Genomic DNA, 15,376 nt, shown 5'->3' on the forward strand with positions numbered 1-15,376 from the left:
GGCAGCATGAATGGGGGAAGGGGAGAGGGTTCCCAAACACCCCAGAGGAGGGTTGGGCAGTTCCAGGGTCAAGGGCAGGCCAAGGGGACCACAGCCCAGGGTGCTGTGAGTGCTCATTGCAACACAGGTGCACCAGCTCAAGCTCAAAGCACACAAGCACATGTGCACACACGTACACACATGCACATGCACACATGCACACAAGCACATGCACACACATACACACATGCACATGCACACAAGCACATGCACACACACATACACATAAGCGTATGTGTGTGCACAGGTACACACAAGCACATGCATGCACACACACACACACACACACACACACACCAGATCTATTTCCACCACCACCAGCATCCAAAAAGCACCAGCCAGAGGCTCCCGCCCCTTGAAGTATCTGAAACTGGGCCAGTGAAGCAATGGCTCAGAAGAGCAGCCACCTGCTTTAGGCCATCCCTAGGCAAGCCACTGATGCCACAACAACTGCCATTTAAGGGACATTTACCAGCAAAAGCACTTTTTATTCACGTCTTCAGTTACTACTCCTAACAAGCCTCTCAAGGATTCACTATTACATCCCCATTCTACAGATCAGGAAACTGTGGCTCAGAAAGGATCAGTATGAGGCCCAAGATCACACAGCCAGAACACCGCAGAGCTGGGATTCGAACTTGAGGTCTCTGAGGCTGAGAAGAGGGTGCGCACAGGGTGGGAGGAGGGGGCTGGCACATACCATACTTGTCCCCGTCCTCGCCGCGGGCACTGATCCTGCGGCCCAGGACCTGGATGTGTTTCCCACTGGTCCGGCTGTAGAGCTGGTACAGCCGTAGCTGCTTACGGCTCACATCGTCCCGAGCCCGCGTCTGGTTCTCCACGTGGATACGGAAGTCCACGTTCTCCTCGGCAACCAGCACCTGGGCAGGGAAAGGGGAAACAGTGAAGCCACATCGGGAGTCCCAGTCCCCCACATGCAGGAGCCAGCCCCGTCCACAACAAACAGCAGGGGCCTCCTCTCTGCCAGCTGTGGGCCTGGCCTCAACACACGCTCATAACCGCCCCGTGACACCACCACTGCACCCCTAATGGGGCAGATGCTACTGTAACTTCACCCCCATCCCCCAGGAGTGCCCATGCTCACCTCACACCAAGCATGTGCCCACATCCCCGGCCCCTCCTGGAGAAGGCTTTGCTTTGCACCTGCCGCAGAAATTCCCTGTATCCCTCAAGGTTTAGCTCCTGCCTGTCCACACCCTCCAGGAAGCCTTCTCTGGTTCCGCCAACACACATCTCCCATCTCCCTCCCCAGACATGGCCTCTCATCGGGACAATTTGCATGCACCTCCTCAATGGCCTCCCGCTGCCACTCTCACCCTCTGGCAGTCTGTCCTCCACCAAACCCAATCCCCAATCCCCACACTCTCCAGGGCTTCTCTTCACACTTAGATAAAGGTCCTCTCCATGGCCTCAAGGCCCTGCGAACTGAGCCCAACTGCTTTTCCACCTTCCTCTTCCAACATTCCCTCTCCAACAGCTGCACTGGCCACCTTGCTGCCTCTGAGCATTCCAACACTGCTGCCCCAGGGCCTTTGCACTTGCTCTTCTCTCTGCTTTGATGCTCTTTCCCAGATCCTCATCTTCTGGCCCCTCTAGTTCACTTGGGTCTCTGCTCAAATGTCACCTCCTCACACAGTCCTCCCTGGGCCCTTTTCTGAAGACACCCCACCTCTGTGCTCCCTCCCTCCTCCATGCTGTGTGTTTCTTTCTAGCACGTATCAACCTGACATAACACCCACTCATCTCGGTCTTGTCTGTCTGCCCCAATAGACTGGCAGTATCATGGAAGCTGTAGCTGTCTCTTTCTTGTTTGTCCCTATGTCCCTAGCACTTAACACAGTAGAAACTTTTTTTATTTTTTATGTTTCAGAGATGGGGTCTCACTCTGTCACCCATGCCGGAGTACAATGGGGAGATCATAGCTCACTGCAGCCTCAAACTCCTGGGCTCAGGCAATCCTCCCACCTCAGCCTCCCGAGTAGCTGAGGCACACCCTCAGGCACATGCCACCATGCCCAGCTAACTTTAAAAAATTTTTTGTAGACATGGGATCTCACTACATTGCCCAGACTGGTCTCTAAACTCCTGGGCTCAAGCGAGCCTCCCGCCTTGGCCTCCCAAAGCGCTGGGATTACATGAATGCTGAAAAGACCTGGAGCCTTGTCATGTCATTTAGCATTAGATTAGGTTTTCCTACACCCTGCTAATTGTCCACATGTCCCATTCCATCTTAACCATACAGCTGAACAGTTCCTGAAGAACACACAGCATTCTGGGTTTGTTCTCTGTGTGCCCACAAAGTCTGGCACAACGCTAGGCACGCAGGACCCCACTGACACACTAACATAGCCCCACCCAGCCTTGGGCAGAGCTCTCGGGATCCTGGCTGCCCAAGCATCTGCCTCGCCCACCAGCTGTGAGCTCCCAAGAACAGGAACTACGTCCCCTGCCACAGCTCACACCCAGCCCAGGATCCCTGCCCCCAAGCTGACCTGCACGTGTCCTCCCACCCTGGCCGGGGCCCCACAGGCGCCGCAGTGGGACCACGTAATTGAACCCCCCCAGTCATCCTCAGCTTGGAAGCATCATCCCATTACAGGTGAGGAAACTGACGGCCAAGGTCACAGAGCAGGCAATGCAGAGTCAAGCGCATCTTGCTGGACCAGCTCAGCCCCCTACCCCACCGTGCCATTAGGAGCTGGCCCCTGGTTCAAAACCCAGGGCATGTCACTCTCCAGCTAAGGGACCTTAGGCAAGTTACTAAACTCTCTGTGCCTCAGTTTCCTCACCTGTAAAATGAGAGTGATGATAATGGCGCCCACACCACAGGCAGCTGTGAAGATCAAACATATAAAGGAACACACAAAGTGCTCAGGGCAGGGCCTGGCTGGCAGTAAGCACCCGGGAGACAGGACTGCTGATGGAACCTACCAGAACCCTTTAAGGGCTCTAAGGGAAGCCCTGCAAGCCAGATTCCCATTTGGGAAGGTGTTATTGCTTTTGATAGTCCTGAAAACCAACACCATGGGAATGCGTATCACCCCATTTAACAGATGTGGAAACTAAGGCCCAGAAAAGTTAAGTCCATTGCTGCAAGCCACACAGCCTGGTGGGGCAGGGCCTGGCCTGTGCATCCTCTGCACTCCCCACCGCTCCACGGCCAGCCCACAGCACCACGCACAGCCCGGATCTGCCGCCTGGGCCCGTCTCCTCCCACATCCTGCTGCTCAGGGAAGGACGGGCTTCAGCACCTCTGAGGCCCACACCTGGCAGGCATTTGTCCTGAAGACCTCCCACCCATGGCCTCCGACCTTCCTGGAATGACTTCCGGAGGTGGCTGGCCCTATCCCCTCCCCCAAAGTAGGCCTCCAGTGTCCCTCCCTGTCCTCCAACTCTCCTCCTGCTCACTGGAGACCTTATCGATCAGAGGTCAAACCAATCTCCTTACCCCAGGTCCCCGAGGGGAGCTGCCCTGCCCCAGAAGCTGGCCTCCCGTTAATGATTTTCTCCCTGGCCCACTGGACAGAGGCAGTGTGGGTGACCCAGGGTCAGCAGGGGCTATCAGGTGGCCCTTCCCCAGGATGTGGGGGGAACAATCCATCTTGTCCAGCTTCCACCATCTAAGCCACACTCTGTGGCCAGCTCGATCCCGAGGGAGGCAGTGGGGGTGGCCTCTGACATGGAAACAGGGTCTGTCCTGAAAGGCAGGAGGAAGTACCCCCGGGCTTCCTGGGCAAGACCTCCGCTAGGCTCCACCCCTTTGCACGGGCTGGGTCCTCCGCCCAGGGCACCCTGCCTGCCCCCTCCCCTTGGCTGTCACCTGCCATCAGGGGCCACCTCTGGAAGCCATTCCTGGCCTCCACCTCCAGGCTGGATTCGGGCCTCGGGACAGTCTACTGCCACAGCTTATTGTTTGGCTCCTCCCTGGGAGCTCAGCTCTGCCCGCGGGAGGCACTCATCAAATGCTTGCCAAAAGGCTGCGACTGCAAGTGAGAGGCACCTGGAGGCCGATATCGGCCCTGCCACTTACTACCCGAACAAGCAGAGCACCCAACAGAGGGATGGCAAGGGATGTTTTTAAAGCTACTGATCACTAAGCTTTCCTCTGCTCCAGGCACTCTGCTAAGAAGCCCTTTGGACACGGAACCTTCTCTAATTCCCTCAACCACCCACGGAGGTGAGCACCCATTTCACAGATCAGACCACTGAGGCCATCACTCCAGGGCCATAGAGCTGGAGCGTGGGTGAGCCCAGCTCCAGGTCAGCGCCAGAGCTCATGCAAAGCAGTGGTGCCTTGGGAACATCCATTCTCCTTTCCCGTCAGCTGGCTGCCCTGACAGGGGCCGATCTTGAGGCCTTCCCAGCGCAGTCAGAGCTGCTGTCAGCCCGGCTAATGGCCCCGTGGGTGCACAATTGTCAGGGGGTTGAAAAGCTGCGGTGTGAGCAAAATCAAATCGCCGCGACTCTCAAAGGCGAGAAGGGCTGGCACACGAAGCACATCTCCTGTAGAGCGAAGGTGCCTCTGTCGCGCCACCATCTCCCATCCCAGACACATGGATTACCTCTGGGGTCGAAGAGGCTTTTCCCACAGCAAGGTGGCCGCCACCCCCTGCAGCCTGAGACCCCAGCGACCCCCAGCCCACCTCTTCCGTTGCCTCAGGGCTTCGACTCTGGTGGAAACATTCACTCCCCACTGCACAGAAGCAACAACAAGGGCCAGACAGGCTCACACCTCTCCCAGGTCGGCCAAGGTCCCCAGGCCCCGGGATGCACACGGCACTCAGTGGAACAGAGCCGGCCCACCCTCTGCCTGCAGCCCACCCTCGTCCGGCACAGCTCTGATGCCGTTTCCCTGCTCAGAACCCCACCCCGGCTCCCCGCTCCTCGCAGGGCGATGTCTAAGCATCATCCTTACACTCAAGCTCCTGTCTACCTTGCAAGCCTCCTCTCCCGGGCACTTTGGTGGGAACCTGCCATGAGGTGAAAAGAGGCTGGGGAGTCCCAGAGCCAGCTTCAGGGAACAGCCACGGCGCCCCTGCCACGGTGCTCACGCCCTCTGGCCGGAGACTTCAGCCTCACGGGCCCACTCTCGGCTCTGGAAAGCGTGTTACGGAGCTCCCTGTTTCTCCCTGGGCCCCTTTCCACCTCCCACAGACACCACCGTCACCTCCCCCGTGCACACGCTCAGCAACGGCGCAGCACCCAGCGCTGACTAACCTTGGGTGTCGCCTGGCTTCACCCGGTCACCAACTTACTTGATTTCTTTAACCCTCAGTTTTCTTATCAGCAAAATGGGGACTGTTTATCATACTTACCTCAGAAAAAGACTATATTAGTAACAATAGCCACTACTTTCTTTTTCTTTACTTTGTTTTTTGAAGAGCCCCTACTCGTGGCGCACCTCCTCTGTGCTGAGAACCACCCGAGGTCAATTTTCCTTTGTAATCCCCAGAGCAACCCTACAAGCTGGTATGACTACTATTCCCATTTTACAGATGGAAAAATTGAGGCTCGGAGAGGTTACATCGTTTGTCCTAAGTCACAGAATTGGCAAGAAGAGGGATCAAGACTCGAATCCAGGCCAAGCTCTCCACCACTTCACTCTCCTCTTCCTCACCCGCCTCCTCTCCCCTCTCCCAGGATGGCAACTGGTTCAGGCCAAAGGCCACAGCTGGAGGTGGGGGTGGGATACTGGAGCTCTCTGCCCTCACCCAAGAGAGAAAGATGGGGTCATACTGCCCACCTCACCCAGGTCCCCAATCCTGGGAGCCTCATGCAATCTGTCCTCCTGCCTCCAGGCGGCCTGCCCAGAAAGGGAGGGTCTCCCTGGTCCCAGAAGGGGCCTAGTCACATTCCACCACTGCCTGCAGCCACACAGGGCGGGCCAGCTGAGGCTTTCAGAGCTTCTCCAAATTCTCCATTCAAACCTGAGACCTTTACCCCCCTCCAGGGGTGGTCCCTGGTAGAGACGGCCTCTCTCTCCTCCCCAAAACACAAGTCCCCAAACTTTTCCTGGAGAGCGGGCTGGACCTCGGCCCCGGAGGCGCCGGACGGATTACTGCCACGGTTGACAGTGAAGCTCACCTTGGCTCCCACTGAGCCGGCACTCGTGCCGTGCCAGGGCCCGGGTTCGGCACAAGCCGGGCACCAGCTCCTCGAACAACCCAAGCAGGTTGAAACTATTACTATCTCTGTGTGCCAGGTGGCAAAGGGAGACACAAAGAGGCCACGGGACTGGCCCAACTTGTACCAAAAGTGACAAGGCCAAGATCTGAACCCACTTCTGGCTCTGAGGCCGTGAATTTCCCCCAGCTGGCACCCCTGGATGGAAATGGGGGAGGAAGGCCGGGCCCACCCTGAATCTCCGTGTGGCTCAGATGGGCACCCCTACCCCTCAGCCCAGGCTTCTGGCCCCTTTCCTGTCACACCCTGCACGCCAGACTCAGCGAGGACAGACAGGGATACCGCAAAGGGCCTCCCCACCCCCAGCCTGTCCATTAAGCTCCCAGGGCTATCAATGTATTGATTGGCAGGGCTGAGCCATCAGCATGGGAGGGGGTGCTGCAGGGTGGGGGCTGGGCTCAGAGTTGGCCTCTCTGTCTCCATACATCAGCCTTCTCCGTACAGCTCATCAATATGGGTGCCACTGCCGCCGAGAGTCAACCCTGGAGCCAGCCTGAGGGTGGGGGCAGGCCCTGAAAGACCCATGTTCTCTTCTCTCCCTCCCTTTCCCTTCCCACCAATCCCTGCTTCAGTGCCAGCTCCCTTACAGCACTTGGGCAGGGAGAGGAGTCATGCATGCCTGTGACACAGCAAACAGCCCTGTATTCCGGCACTCGATGCCCACTGTGGCCTTTCCATCACCCCCATTCCTGGAACTTGACACTTCAGCCACCCCAATCAGTGTGGGGCTCCCTGAGCACACCAGGCTATTCCCTGCTTCCAGGTAGCACTGTTCCATGTGCCCACAAGGCTTTTCCATACACGCGCGCGCGCACACACACACACACACGCACACACAGAGGCTCACGGTGTCCTGTGTTCAAATGGGGCATCTTCCCCAGCTGGAGGCTCTTGCCTGAGAGGCTGGTTTCAGGGCCCCTCATCAGAGCACCCACTGCACCCTTGAGCCTTGCTCCCCAGCACACATCTCTGTTTTTCTCACGTCCCCAAGGGCTGGGACAGGTGCTGACACCTGCCTGTGCCCTAGCACCTGGCACCAGGAGAGCAGGTGGGGAACTCAATCCAGGTCCCTGGCCCCCAGAGGACCTCTCCCCAGGCCCTCCACCAACGGGCCCACATGCATCCTATGTGCCAGGCCTGTGGCAGTGCCACAGTGCCTGCAGCGGGGTCAGACCTCCCCTAGACTCCTGGGAACCTGCAAGCTGGAGGACACCCCAGAGTTAGATGCATCCTGCAGCTTACAATGAGCTGGGCACCGTGACAAGTGCTTCCCCCAGGGGACCACAATTCACCCTCCCAGCAACCCCAAGAAGGGGGCTCCATCCCAATGCCCATATGAATGACCAGCCACAGAGAGGTCAACCAATTCTCTCAATCACACAGCTACCTAGCAGGCGAGGTGGGGTGTGACTCAGGTGGGCCGGGTCCAGAACCTGAGTTCCTCTCTGTCGCTGTGAGCTCTACAGAGAATGTACTGGGTCAAAGAACAGCAACAAAGTGCCATGGGATTCCAAGGCAAAAGGTGAGACAGGGCCCGGGGGCATGTGGAAAATAAAGCTGCCCAAAGTATCTGCCCTCCCTTCACAGGGAACACTTGGAGGGAAAAGCTGAAGCCATGGATATCTTCTTCATTCCCACCAAAACCCAGTCCGGGGCCAGACATGCAGCAAGTGTCCCATAAATGTCTGTGGATGGTTAATGACGAGCAATACCATATTTGAGTGCCTACTGCATATCTGGTCCAGGACATGGCTTCAATTACTCCTACAGACCAGCCTGGGGAGTGGTATGATATTATCCCTGTTTTTGTACATCACGAGAAAACAGAGACTCAGAGATGTTAAGGACCTTGCCCAAGGCCACACAGCCTGTGAGTGGTGGAATGACAATTAAATCCAGACTCATGTCCAAAGCCTACGTTTCCAACTCAGATTGGAAGAGACCTGATGTCACTGATCCAAGGAACACATCCTTCCTAGCTTTCTCTAGCACCCCTCAGCATGTTATGTACCCAATATACACACTATCATTGATTCAGCAATTACTATTCCTCATTTATTTATTGAGTGCCAGCCATACGCTAGCTACTCTGTGTGCAATATCCCATTTAGTCTTCACAATAACCCTTAAGAAGTAGGTACTTCTCATTACCCTATTTTACAGATGGGGAAAACTGAGGTGCAGAGGGTTGAAGGCTAAGGAATATTTACTGAATGGCTGCTACGTAGCACAGCCAGGATTCAAATCCAGGTTTCTCCTACACCAAAGCCTATGAGTTCAAGTACTACAGAAGCCACCTACCTCGCCTTGTTGATACCCAGGTGGGTAAACCAAGGCTCAGAGAGGGAGGTCACACAATGAGCCAGTGACAGAGCCAGGACTGGAACCCAGGGATCCCGGGAGTCTCTCTGCTCTGTGGCAGAGCCCCTTGGGAAGTAGGACTCATTATACCTGACAGTGGGAGGGACGAGGGAACCCTCCCAGAGCAGGAGGCACAGGAGCTGGGTCTGGACTTCAAACAGGAGTTCCTGCCATGCACGGCCCCTCCCCGACCCCCCTTAGGCAACAGGAACAGTTTCCTCGGTTGTTTTTTTTCCCATTTTACACATGCAGAAGCTGAGACCCAGGGAGGTTAAGTAACTGCCCAAGATCACACAGCAAAGAGAAGGCAGAGCTACAGTGTGAAGCAGGCTGGCCAGCTCCAGAGCTCTCACACCAGTAAGTTGGGGTGCTAGAGCCGGGCAGGCCCACGGCTGAGCGCAGTGTGACCAATGGCAGGTGACTTCACACCCCCAGCCTCCTTTCCCTCCTCTGCAGGGTCCCTCATTCCAGCCTGCGTGTGAGGCTTGACCTGGATAACATGCGACTGAGCACACAGTACCTCCCGGCCACTGCCAGTGGTGTTGCTTTTGGCCTGATGAGCCTGCACCCCAATCTTCCACGCCCGCAACTTCCCTGCTAGAGGACTAGGCCAGAACCAAAAGGCCCTGCTGAAAATGGGAGTCTCCTCCCTGTCCCCCTCCAGTTTCCCTCTGGGGTCCCGTGTGCCCTTGGAACTGCCTGGGGCAGGATGGAGGCAGCCCGCTGACACAGGCCGTGCCAACCACAAGAAATTCTAAAAATCCACCTTCTTATCTCAGAGCGGGTGACACTCCCGGGCTGCAGGAATGCTGGCGGGGCGCCCCGCCCCCTCCTCCTCCGCTGGGAGGGGAGTGCTGAATCCCAGGCCCCACCCCCCAGACACCCACCTCTAAGTCTGGGACCCTCTCTGATGGCACATTCCGGGAGGATCAGGGCTGCAGACTCCCAGTCAGATGCCCTCAGCCCCAGAGACCCCACCCGGGTTCTGAACCCCCCCCACCAGAATCCACACAGGGCCTGGCGTGGACCTCTAGCCTGCCTCTTGGGACTCTGTTTCCCCACCAGTATCCTTCCGAACAATTTCAGGATTCTTTCTAGAAAACTCAGCTTGGTGTGATAGAAAGAATGTAAGATCTTGAATCCAGAGTCTTGGGGCTTAGCTACGGCCCTGAATAAATCGCTTTCCCACTCTGTGCCTCAGTTTCTCCATCTGGGAAGCAGGAATATTCCCCCTTCCCACCCCAGCCTCCCTGTAGAATGGTTGGAAGAATGAAGCCAGCTTTCCGATGCAAGGGACACTTTGACATTCCCATAAGCCTCACCGTACTCCACAGCGCTGGGAGAGGACAGCGTGAACAAGCCCCTGTGGAGCTGGCACTTTCCCCCTCTAAACCGGGAGCTCCTGGAGGCCAGGGACTGACTAGGTCTTATTCCCAAGGCCAGCAGGAAGCAGGCTCCCAGCACGTATGCACTGAATGAGTGGTACCTATCTGCGCAGACAGATGGATAATATCGCTTTAAGAATTAAAGTACCATCCACTAAGAGAGCTCCCACCCTCCTCTTGTCCCAAAGGACACTGTTTCCGGCTTCCCCATCCCAGCCAGCTTGAGGCAAGGGTCTAAACCTCCCTGAGGAGGCCAGGGGTGGGGTGGTCAGGCTGAGAGGAGGCGTGGAAGGACACTTCCAAACTCGAACACCTCGTGGGGTGAGAGAGGAAGTGGCACTGTGGGAGGGACAAGGGGCTGGCAGGAGGGACAAGAGGCCAGAGGAAGCCCCCCCCCAGCCCTGGGCCGCCTCACGCCTGGACTGTCTGGGGAAGGCCAGGACCTAGCCGAGCCTGGCGGCAGGAACAATGTCAGGCAGGTGCCAGCCGAGCTGCGTGAAAGGCCCAGCCCGGTGTCATTGTCAGAGCTCAGCCAAGTGCAGAAAAGCAATTTACTGGTCACGCCGCCTGCTCCCCGCGGAAATTTTTAAAATTCTTCCGATTTGAGCTATCTGCGGTGTCCCGAGTCGTGTGGAGAAGGGATGAAGGGATTTTATTAAATTCCCAGCTTCCCGCTTCCCGGGGTGGCTGGCGGGTGAGGGCGGGGCACACCACATTGGGGGTGGGGGGAGGACAGTGTCTGGCATTGAATGTGCTCAAGGAAACGTGGCTGGGGGCGGGGACCCATTCTGGGCCTGGTAGCTGAGGGACATGCGGAGGGGAGGAGCCCAGAAACTGCACTGCTGAGACTGGACCAGCCCCGCAAACACTGAGGTGGGGAGGAAAGGCATAGCGCATCCGTTTCCCAGCAGAGCAGGGTGCCTTCCTGGGGGATGAGAATTTGCAAAACTCCTTCCACCCCTATCATATATCAGTGCAACCTCATGACTACCCATTTAACAAATGATGAAACTAAGACTCTCGGGGACCCACAGATGGGGAAAGGTGGAGCTGGGGTTCAGGTCTAGTCCACTGGCTTGCAAAGCTCTGAGCCCTTCCCACCACGCAGGGAAGCCCCCCTGGCCCCTGAACACCAAAGCAGCTCTAACTGCAACTGCTAAGTGCCCAGGATGTAGCCGCTCTGGCAGCTGCCTGGCACCACCTAAGCAGGGAGCAGACTCCAGCTCCTGGCAGCTCACATCACATGGCTCCCACCCCTCATCTCTACCAAGGCCAACCCACCTTTGTCCCTGGAGTGTGAACAGGGATGCAGGCCTGCCAACCTTGCCCATAAGCCCCTAGGATAGCATTCCTTGTTTTAGGGATTATAGGTGTTTTTGAAAACCTGCAGGGAGCTGAGAACCTCCTTCCAGGAGACATAGCACATTTGGGCATCATTTTCATGCAATGTTTCAGGGACCCCCCCCCCCCAGTAATCCTCTCCTTAGATACCCGAAGGGTGCATGGCAGTTGGGTGTGGAAAGGCTGGGGAGGACAATGGGGCAAAGGAAGTGGGGAGGTAGGAGAGGGGGAGAGGAGGTTCCCTCACCTGCTTGAAGGCTGCCTCTTGACCTAACCCAGGCAGACCACCCAGCTCTTTCCTAAGATGCTGGCTCTAGCTCCGGCCAGGAGGTGGAGGGGGGATGCAGAGTCCAGACTCCCTCCCTCCAACTCCCCCGGAGAACACAAAGACCACACAGCAACCCCTCCTGGGCCCCACTTCGAAAAGAACCAAGAGCAGCAGGCATCCAGAAGCTTGGGCAACTGCAGCCTGCAGACCTCCCCTCTGCCTCCATGCCCGTTTCACCACCCCACCCCCAGGCACAGCACTGGGGAAAACAGCTCTTGCCCAGGTCACACAAGCAGACCCTCTGCAGTGACCCTGGGGCCTGCCCTCTGCTTGGGGACTCAGCTGCAGATCACGCAGGCCATGCCTGGCACTGGCCTCCCTCTCCGACACCAGCCACTCCACACCCCACCCCCATCACCACACCGGGTCACATCTGCTTTGGCACACAGCCAGTCTTAAGTTACTGACTCCAGTGGTATTGATTCAAGAAGTCACTGGGGACCCCAGCCCGGCCAACAGGAGGAAAGAACCCCATCAGTCTGTCTGTCCATCCATCCTTCCAGCCCCCAGCCCCACTGGCTGCCCCCAGCTCAGTGCCTACCATGAGGGTAACAAGCCTCTCCCCAGCGTGGAAGGAAGATAAGCAGCCACTGCCACCAAACACTGCAAGAGACTGCTGACTCCCAGCACGCAACGCATACAACACTCCTTGTGCCGGAAAACTGGGAGAACCCCCATTTTCCCCCCCCTCCCGCTCAAGGCTCTCTCTGGGCATCTCCAGAATCCAAAGGCTAAGGTCTAAGCATCTTCTCTAGCCCTGTAAGGACACCTGCCTTCAACCGAGAAGGGGAAGGGTCAGATAACCCTGTTTTGGCTGGTGTCCAGCTCCGCCTAGGTCCCCTCCCTTACAGCTCTAGGTGGGTGGGGGGATTGGGCAGCTGGGCTTCCTATTCCCTTTGCCCACTCCCCCCGCCCCATGCTGAGGCAGCCCTGGTCTGGTTCTAATCGGGGCTGAAGTCGGCTCCCTTTTTCCCTCTTCGCTCTCCCTCCCACCCCCCTTTTTCCTTCATTTCTACGGCTTTGGAAGCCAGAGCGTTCCAACTGTCTGCGTGCCAAGACCTTCCCGAGTCTGAAAGCTGCTGAAGTAACAGATCAGATTTTAGCAAGTGCTTTCCAGGCTGAGCGCCAAGCCCTCTTCTGATGCACGGAGAGCGAGCGAACGCGGAGCAGGCTGGGAACCAGCCGAGGCTGCACCACCTTGGGCGAGGGCGTGCGGAGCGCGGCCCGTCCCGGAGCGGCCTCGCGGGCAGCCGCCCCTCGGCCTAGGCGCCCCGCGTCTCCCCTTGTCCCGCGCCCGTGTCTGTCTCTTAGTCTGTCTCTCTCTCAATGCTGCAAACGCCTTTGAAACCACAGAGTAATTTGCAACTGAAGCTTTCTCCCTGGACTCGAAATTCACTCTCTGAAAGGAGCCTTTTTGTTTGGAAGAGCAAGCGGCGATGTTAAGGAACGGTTGGCAGAGATGATCCCTAGGTCCCACTCCTCGCTGGCCGCGGGCAGGGGGCTTGGAGCCGGGCACATTGCTGTGGCTGAGCCCGTGGGCTCTGGGCGCCGGCAGGGGCCGCGACAGCCCGCGCCGGCTTGGACCCCGCGGCAGAGCCCCTTGCCCTTGGCCAGTCCCCTGCCGGAGCAGGGCGCGGAGCCGCCCTTCCGCGCCCTGGGAACAGGTGCACTGGGCTCGGCGCCCAGGAGGGGTGGGGCAGACGGAGGGGGCGCGGCTCGGGAAGGGGGGTCGGCGTGTACCGCGAGGCAGGGGCGGGGGAGGTCAGAGTCAGGAGCCCACGTACCTGTACCTGGAAGCACAGCAGCAGGAAGTGTAAACACCTGCGGGAAAGAGATGGAGAGGCGGTCAGTGGGACTTGAGCGAGAGGGGAGCGCGGAAAGACAGACAGACACGCAGTCGGAAAGTCAGGAGAACAGACGGGCGGGCAGACAGAGCCACAGGCAAACGGACAGACAGCCAGGCAGGGTGGCAGCCCCGGGCGCGGGCGCTTACAGGCAAGTGCAGGCGGAGGGCGCTGAATACATCGCTGGGCGGGGAGGGAGGCGGCGGCTCCTAGCCCAGCCTGCACATGTCCGCTCCGCGCGGCCGGGACCGGGCGCCTCCGCCGCCGCCGCCGCCGCCGCCGCCGCTGCTGCTGCTGCTCCCTCCTCGCCGGCTGCTGCTGCTGCAGACTCTGCTGCTCCGGGGCGCTCCGCGGCGCGCCCTGCGGCATCAGCGCCCCGCGCGGCTCCTCCCGAGCGCTGCGCCCTCCGGGCTGGCGCAGGGGCTGCGGGGCGGCAGCCGCTGTGCAGGAGGCGCCCGGCCGGTGCGGGGAAGCTTGTTCACTGCTGGCCGGACGGCCGTCCGGGCGTCCGCGGGAGACTGGTTGTCTGGCTCACTCCGGGGGCAGCATGCGCAGCGGGGCTGGAAGCTGGGCTGCGCTGTCTGGCCAGGGCGCGGGGCTGCGCGGGGCCAGGGGTCAGCGCTCCGGGGCTGGGGCGAGCGGCAGCAGCGCGAACACGTCACGGCCGCTCCGTCTGGGCGCCCGCCGGCTCATGTCTCCTCCTCCGCGTCTCTCCGGCCGTGCGCATCGCCGCCTCCCACCACTGGCGGCGGCCGGGGCGTTTTCTACGCGCGGGCGGCGAGGGGGCGGGGGGCCGGGGGCGGGCCCGGGCCCGAGCCGGCACAATGAGGATGCGGGGCCCGGGGGCTCCCCCCTCGGGGCGCGGCCGGACGGGCGCTCAGCTCGCCTGGGTGCGCCGCGCCCACATCAAAGGCGGCCCTGCCTGCTCGCCTGCCTGCCGCGGCCTCTCGCTGCCTCCTCCTCTTTCTCCTGGCGGCTCCGGGTTGGAGGGGAGGTGCTCAGACTCTCAGCAACGGGACCGGCCGCTCCGAAGGGGCAGAACCCGCGAGGCAGGAGCTGGTGAGCGCTGGAAGCCGTCGGAGTTCTGCGCCCGGGAGCAAGTGACTCGCGCCGCGGCGCAAACGTTGCTCGAATTGGGCAGGCGGCGGTCCCCAAGAACGCAGTTAGGTGCGGAGAGTCCTCGCCCGCCCACATTCGCTACTCGCACTCACTCACACCCACCAGCACTGGAGTGGGGAGCGGGGAGGGGGCGGGTCGGGCCCAGCCCTCGGGGCGGCTCCACTGAAGGGGGGTCGCTTTTACACGCCCTGAGTCCACGCAAGATCGTGGCGTTTCCTAGCCACCTTCCTGGCGGGCTGTCCACTCTAAGTGGACCACATTGGTCTTTTTCCGTCCCTGCCGCTCGGGAGGGGGTCTCAGGGGCGTCTCTCTTTCCCACCGGAGGGGCTCTGGGTAGGTTCTTGGGATCCCGGCTGGGCTTTCCGGTAGGCGATCCAGCTTTGGAAACACACGGCTACCACCTAGCGGCCCGAGCCGTCACTGCAACCCCAGGGCGGGCGGGCTACAAGGGTGAGTAGTAGCCAGCAGGACTCTGGTCAGCGACCACTCTAGACCCTCTTCTGGCCTCCTCCCAAAACCAAGCTAAAATTTGCCTCTGTTTGCATACTAAGCAGCCTGGTCCCCTTCACCAGGACTCCTCTCAGGACACTAGTTCTTACTGCCTCTGCCCCTTTCAGAGGCATAACTCCTGTCCTTCCCGCCAACCCCCAAATATAGGTGTCCTTGTCAAGGCACCTGCCTTACTCTGGCTAGAGCCCGCATTAGCCAAGCTCTGCTTAGGCCTGATACTAAGGGAAACAGGTTACAGTGAGAAA

General features: G+C 59.1%; 1 protein-coding gene across 1 annotated transcript in view; it reads right to left on the bottom strand.

The window, feature by feature from the left end:
• FGF18 (fibroblast growth factor 18) overlaps positions 1-14,240 on the bottom strand; it is a 32,047-nt gene extending 17,807 nt beyond the window's left edge. Inside the window, exons 1-3 of the mRNA XM_069484206.1 lie at positions 13,652-14,240; positions 13,443-13,479; positions 740-920 (exon numbers count right to left, since the gene is read on the bottom strand). Of these exons, the coding sequence (XP_069340307.1) occupies positions 740-920; positions 13,443-13,479; positions 13,652-13,683 (250 nt within the window). The 5' untranslated portion in view covers positions 13,684-14,240. The remainder of the gene's footprint in view (positions 1-739; positions 921-13,442; positions 13,480-13,651) is intronic.
• Between the last annotated feature and the right edge of the window lie 1,136 nt (positions 14,241-15,376).

Source organism: Eulemur rufifrons, chromosome 10 (genome assembly GCF_041146395.1).
Source record: "Eulemur rufifrons isolate Redbay chromosome 10, OSU_ERuf_1, whole genome shotgun sequence".
Lineage (NCBI taxonomy): Eukaryota > Metazoa > Chordata > Mammalia > Primates > Lemuridae > Eulemur > Eulemur rufifrons.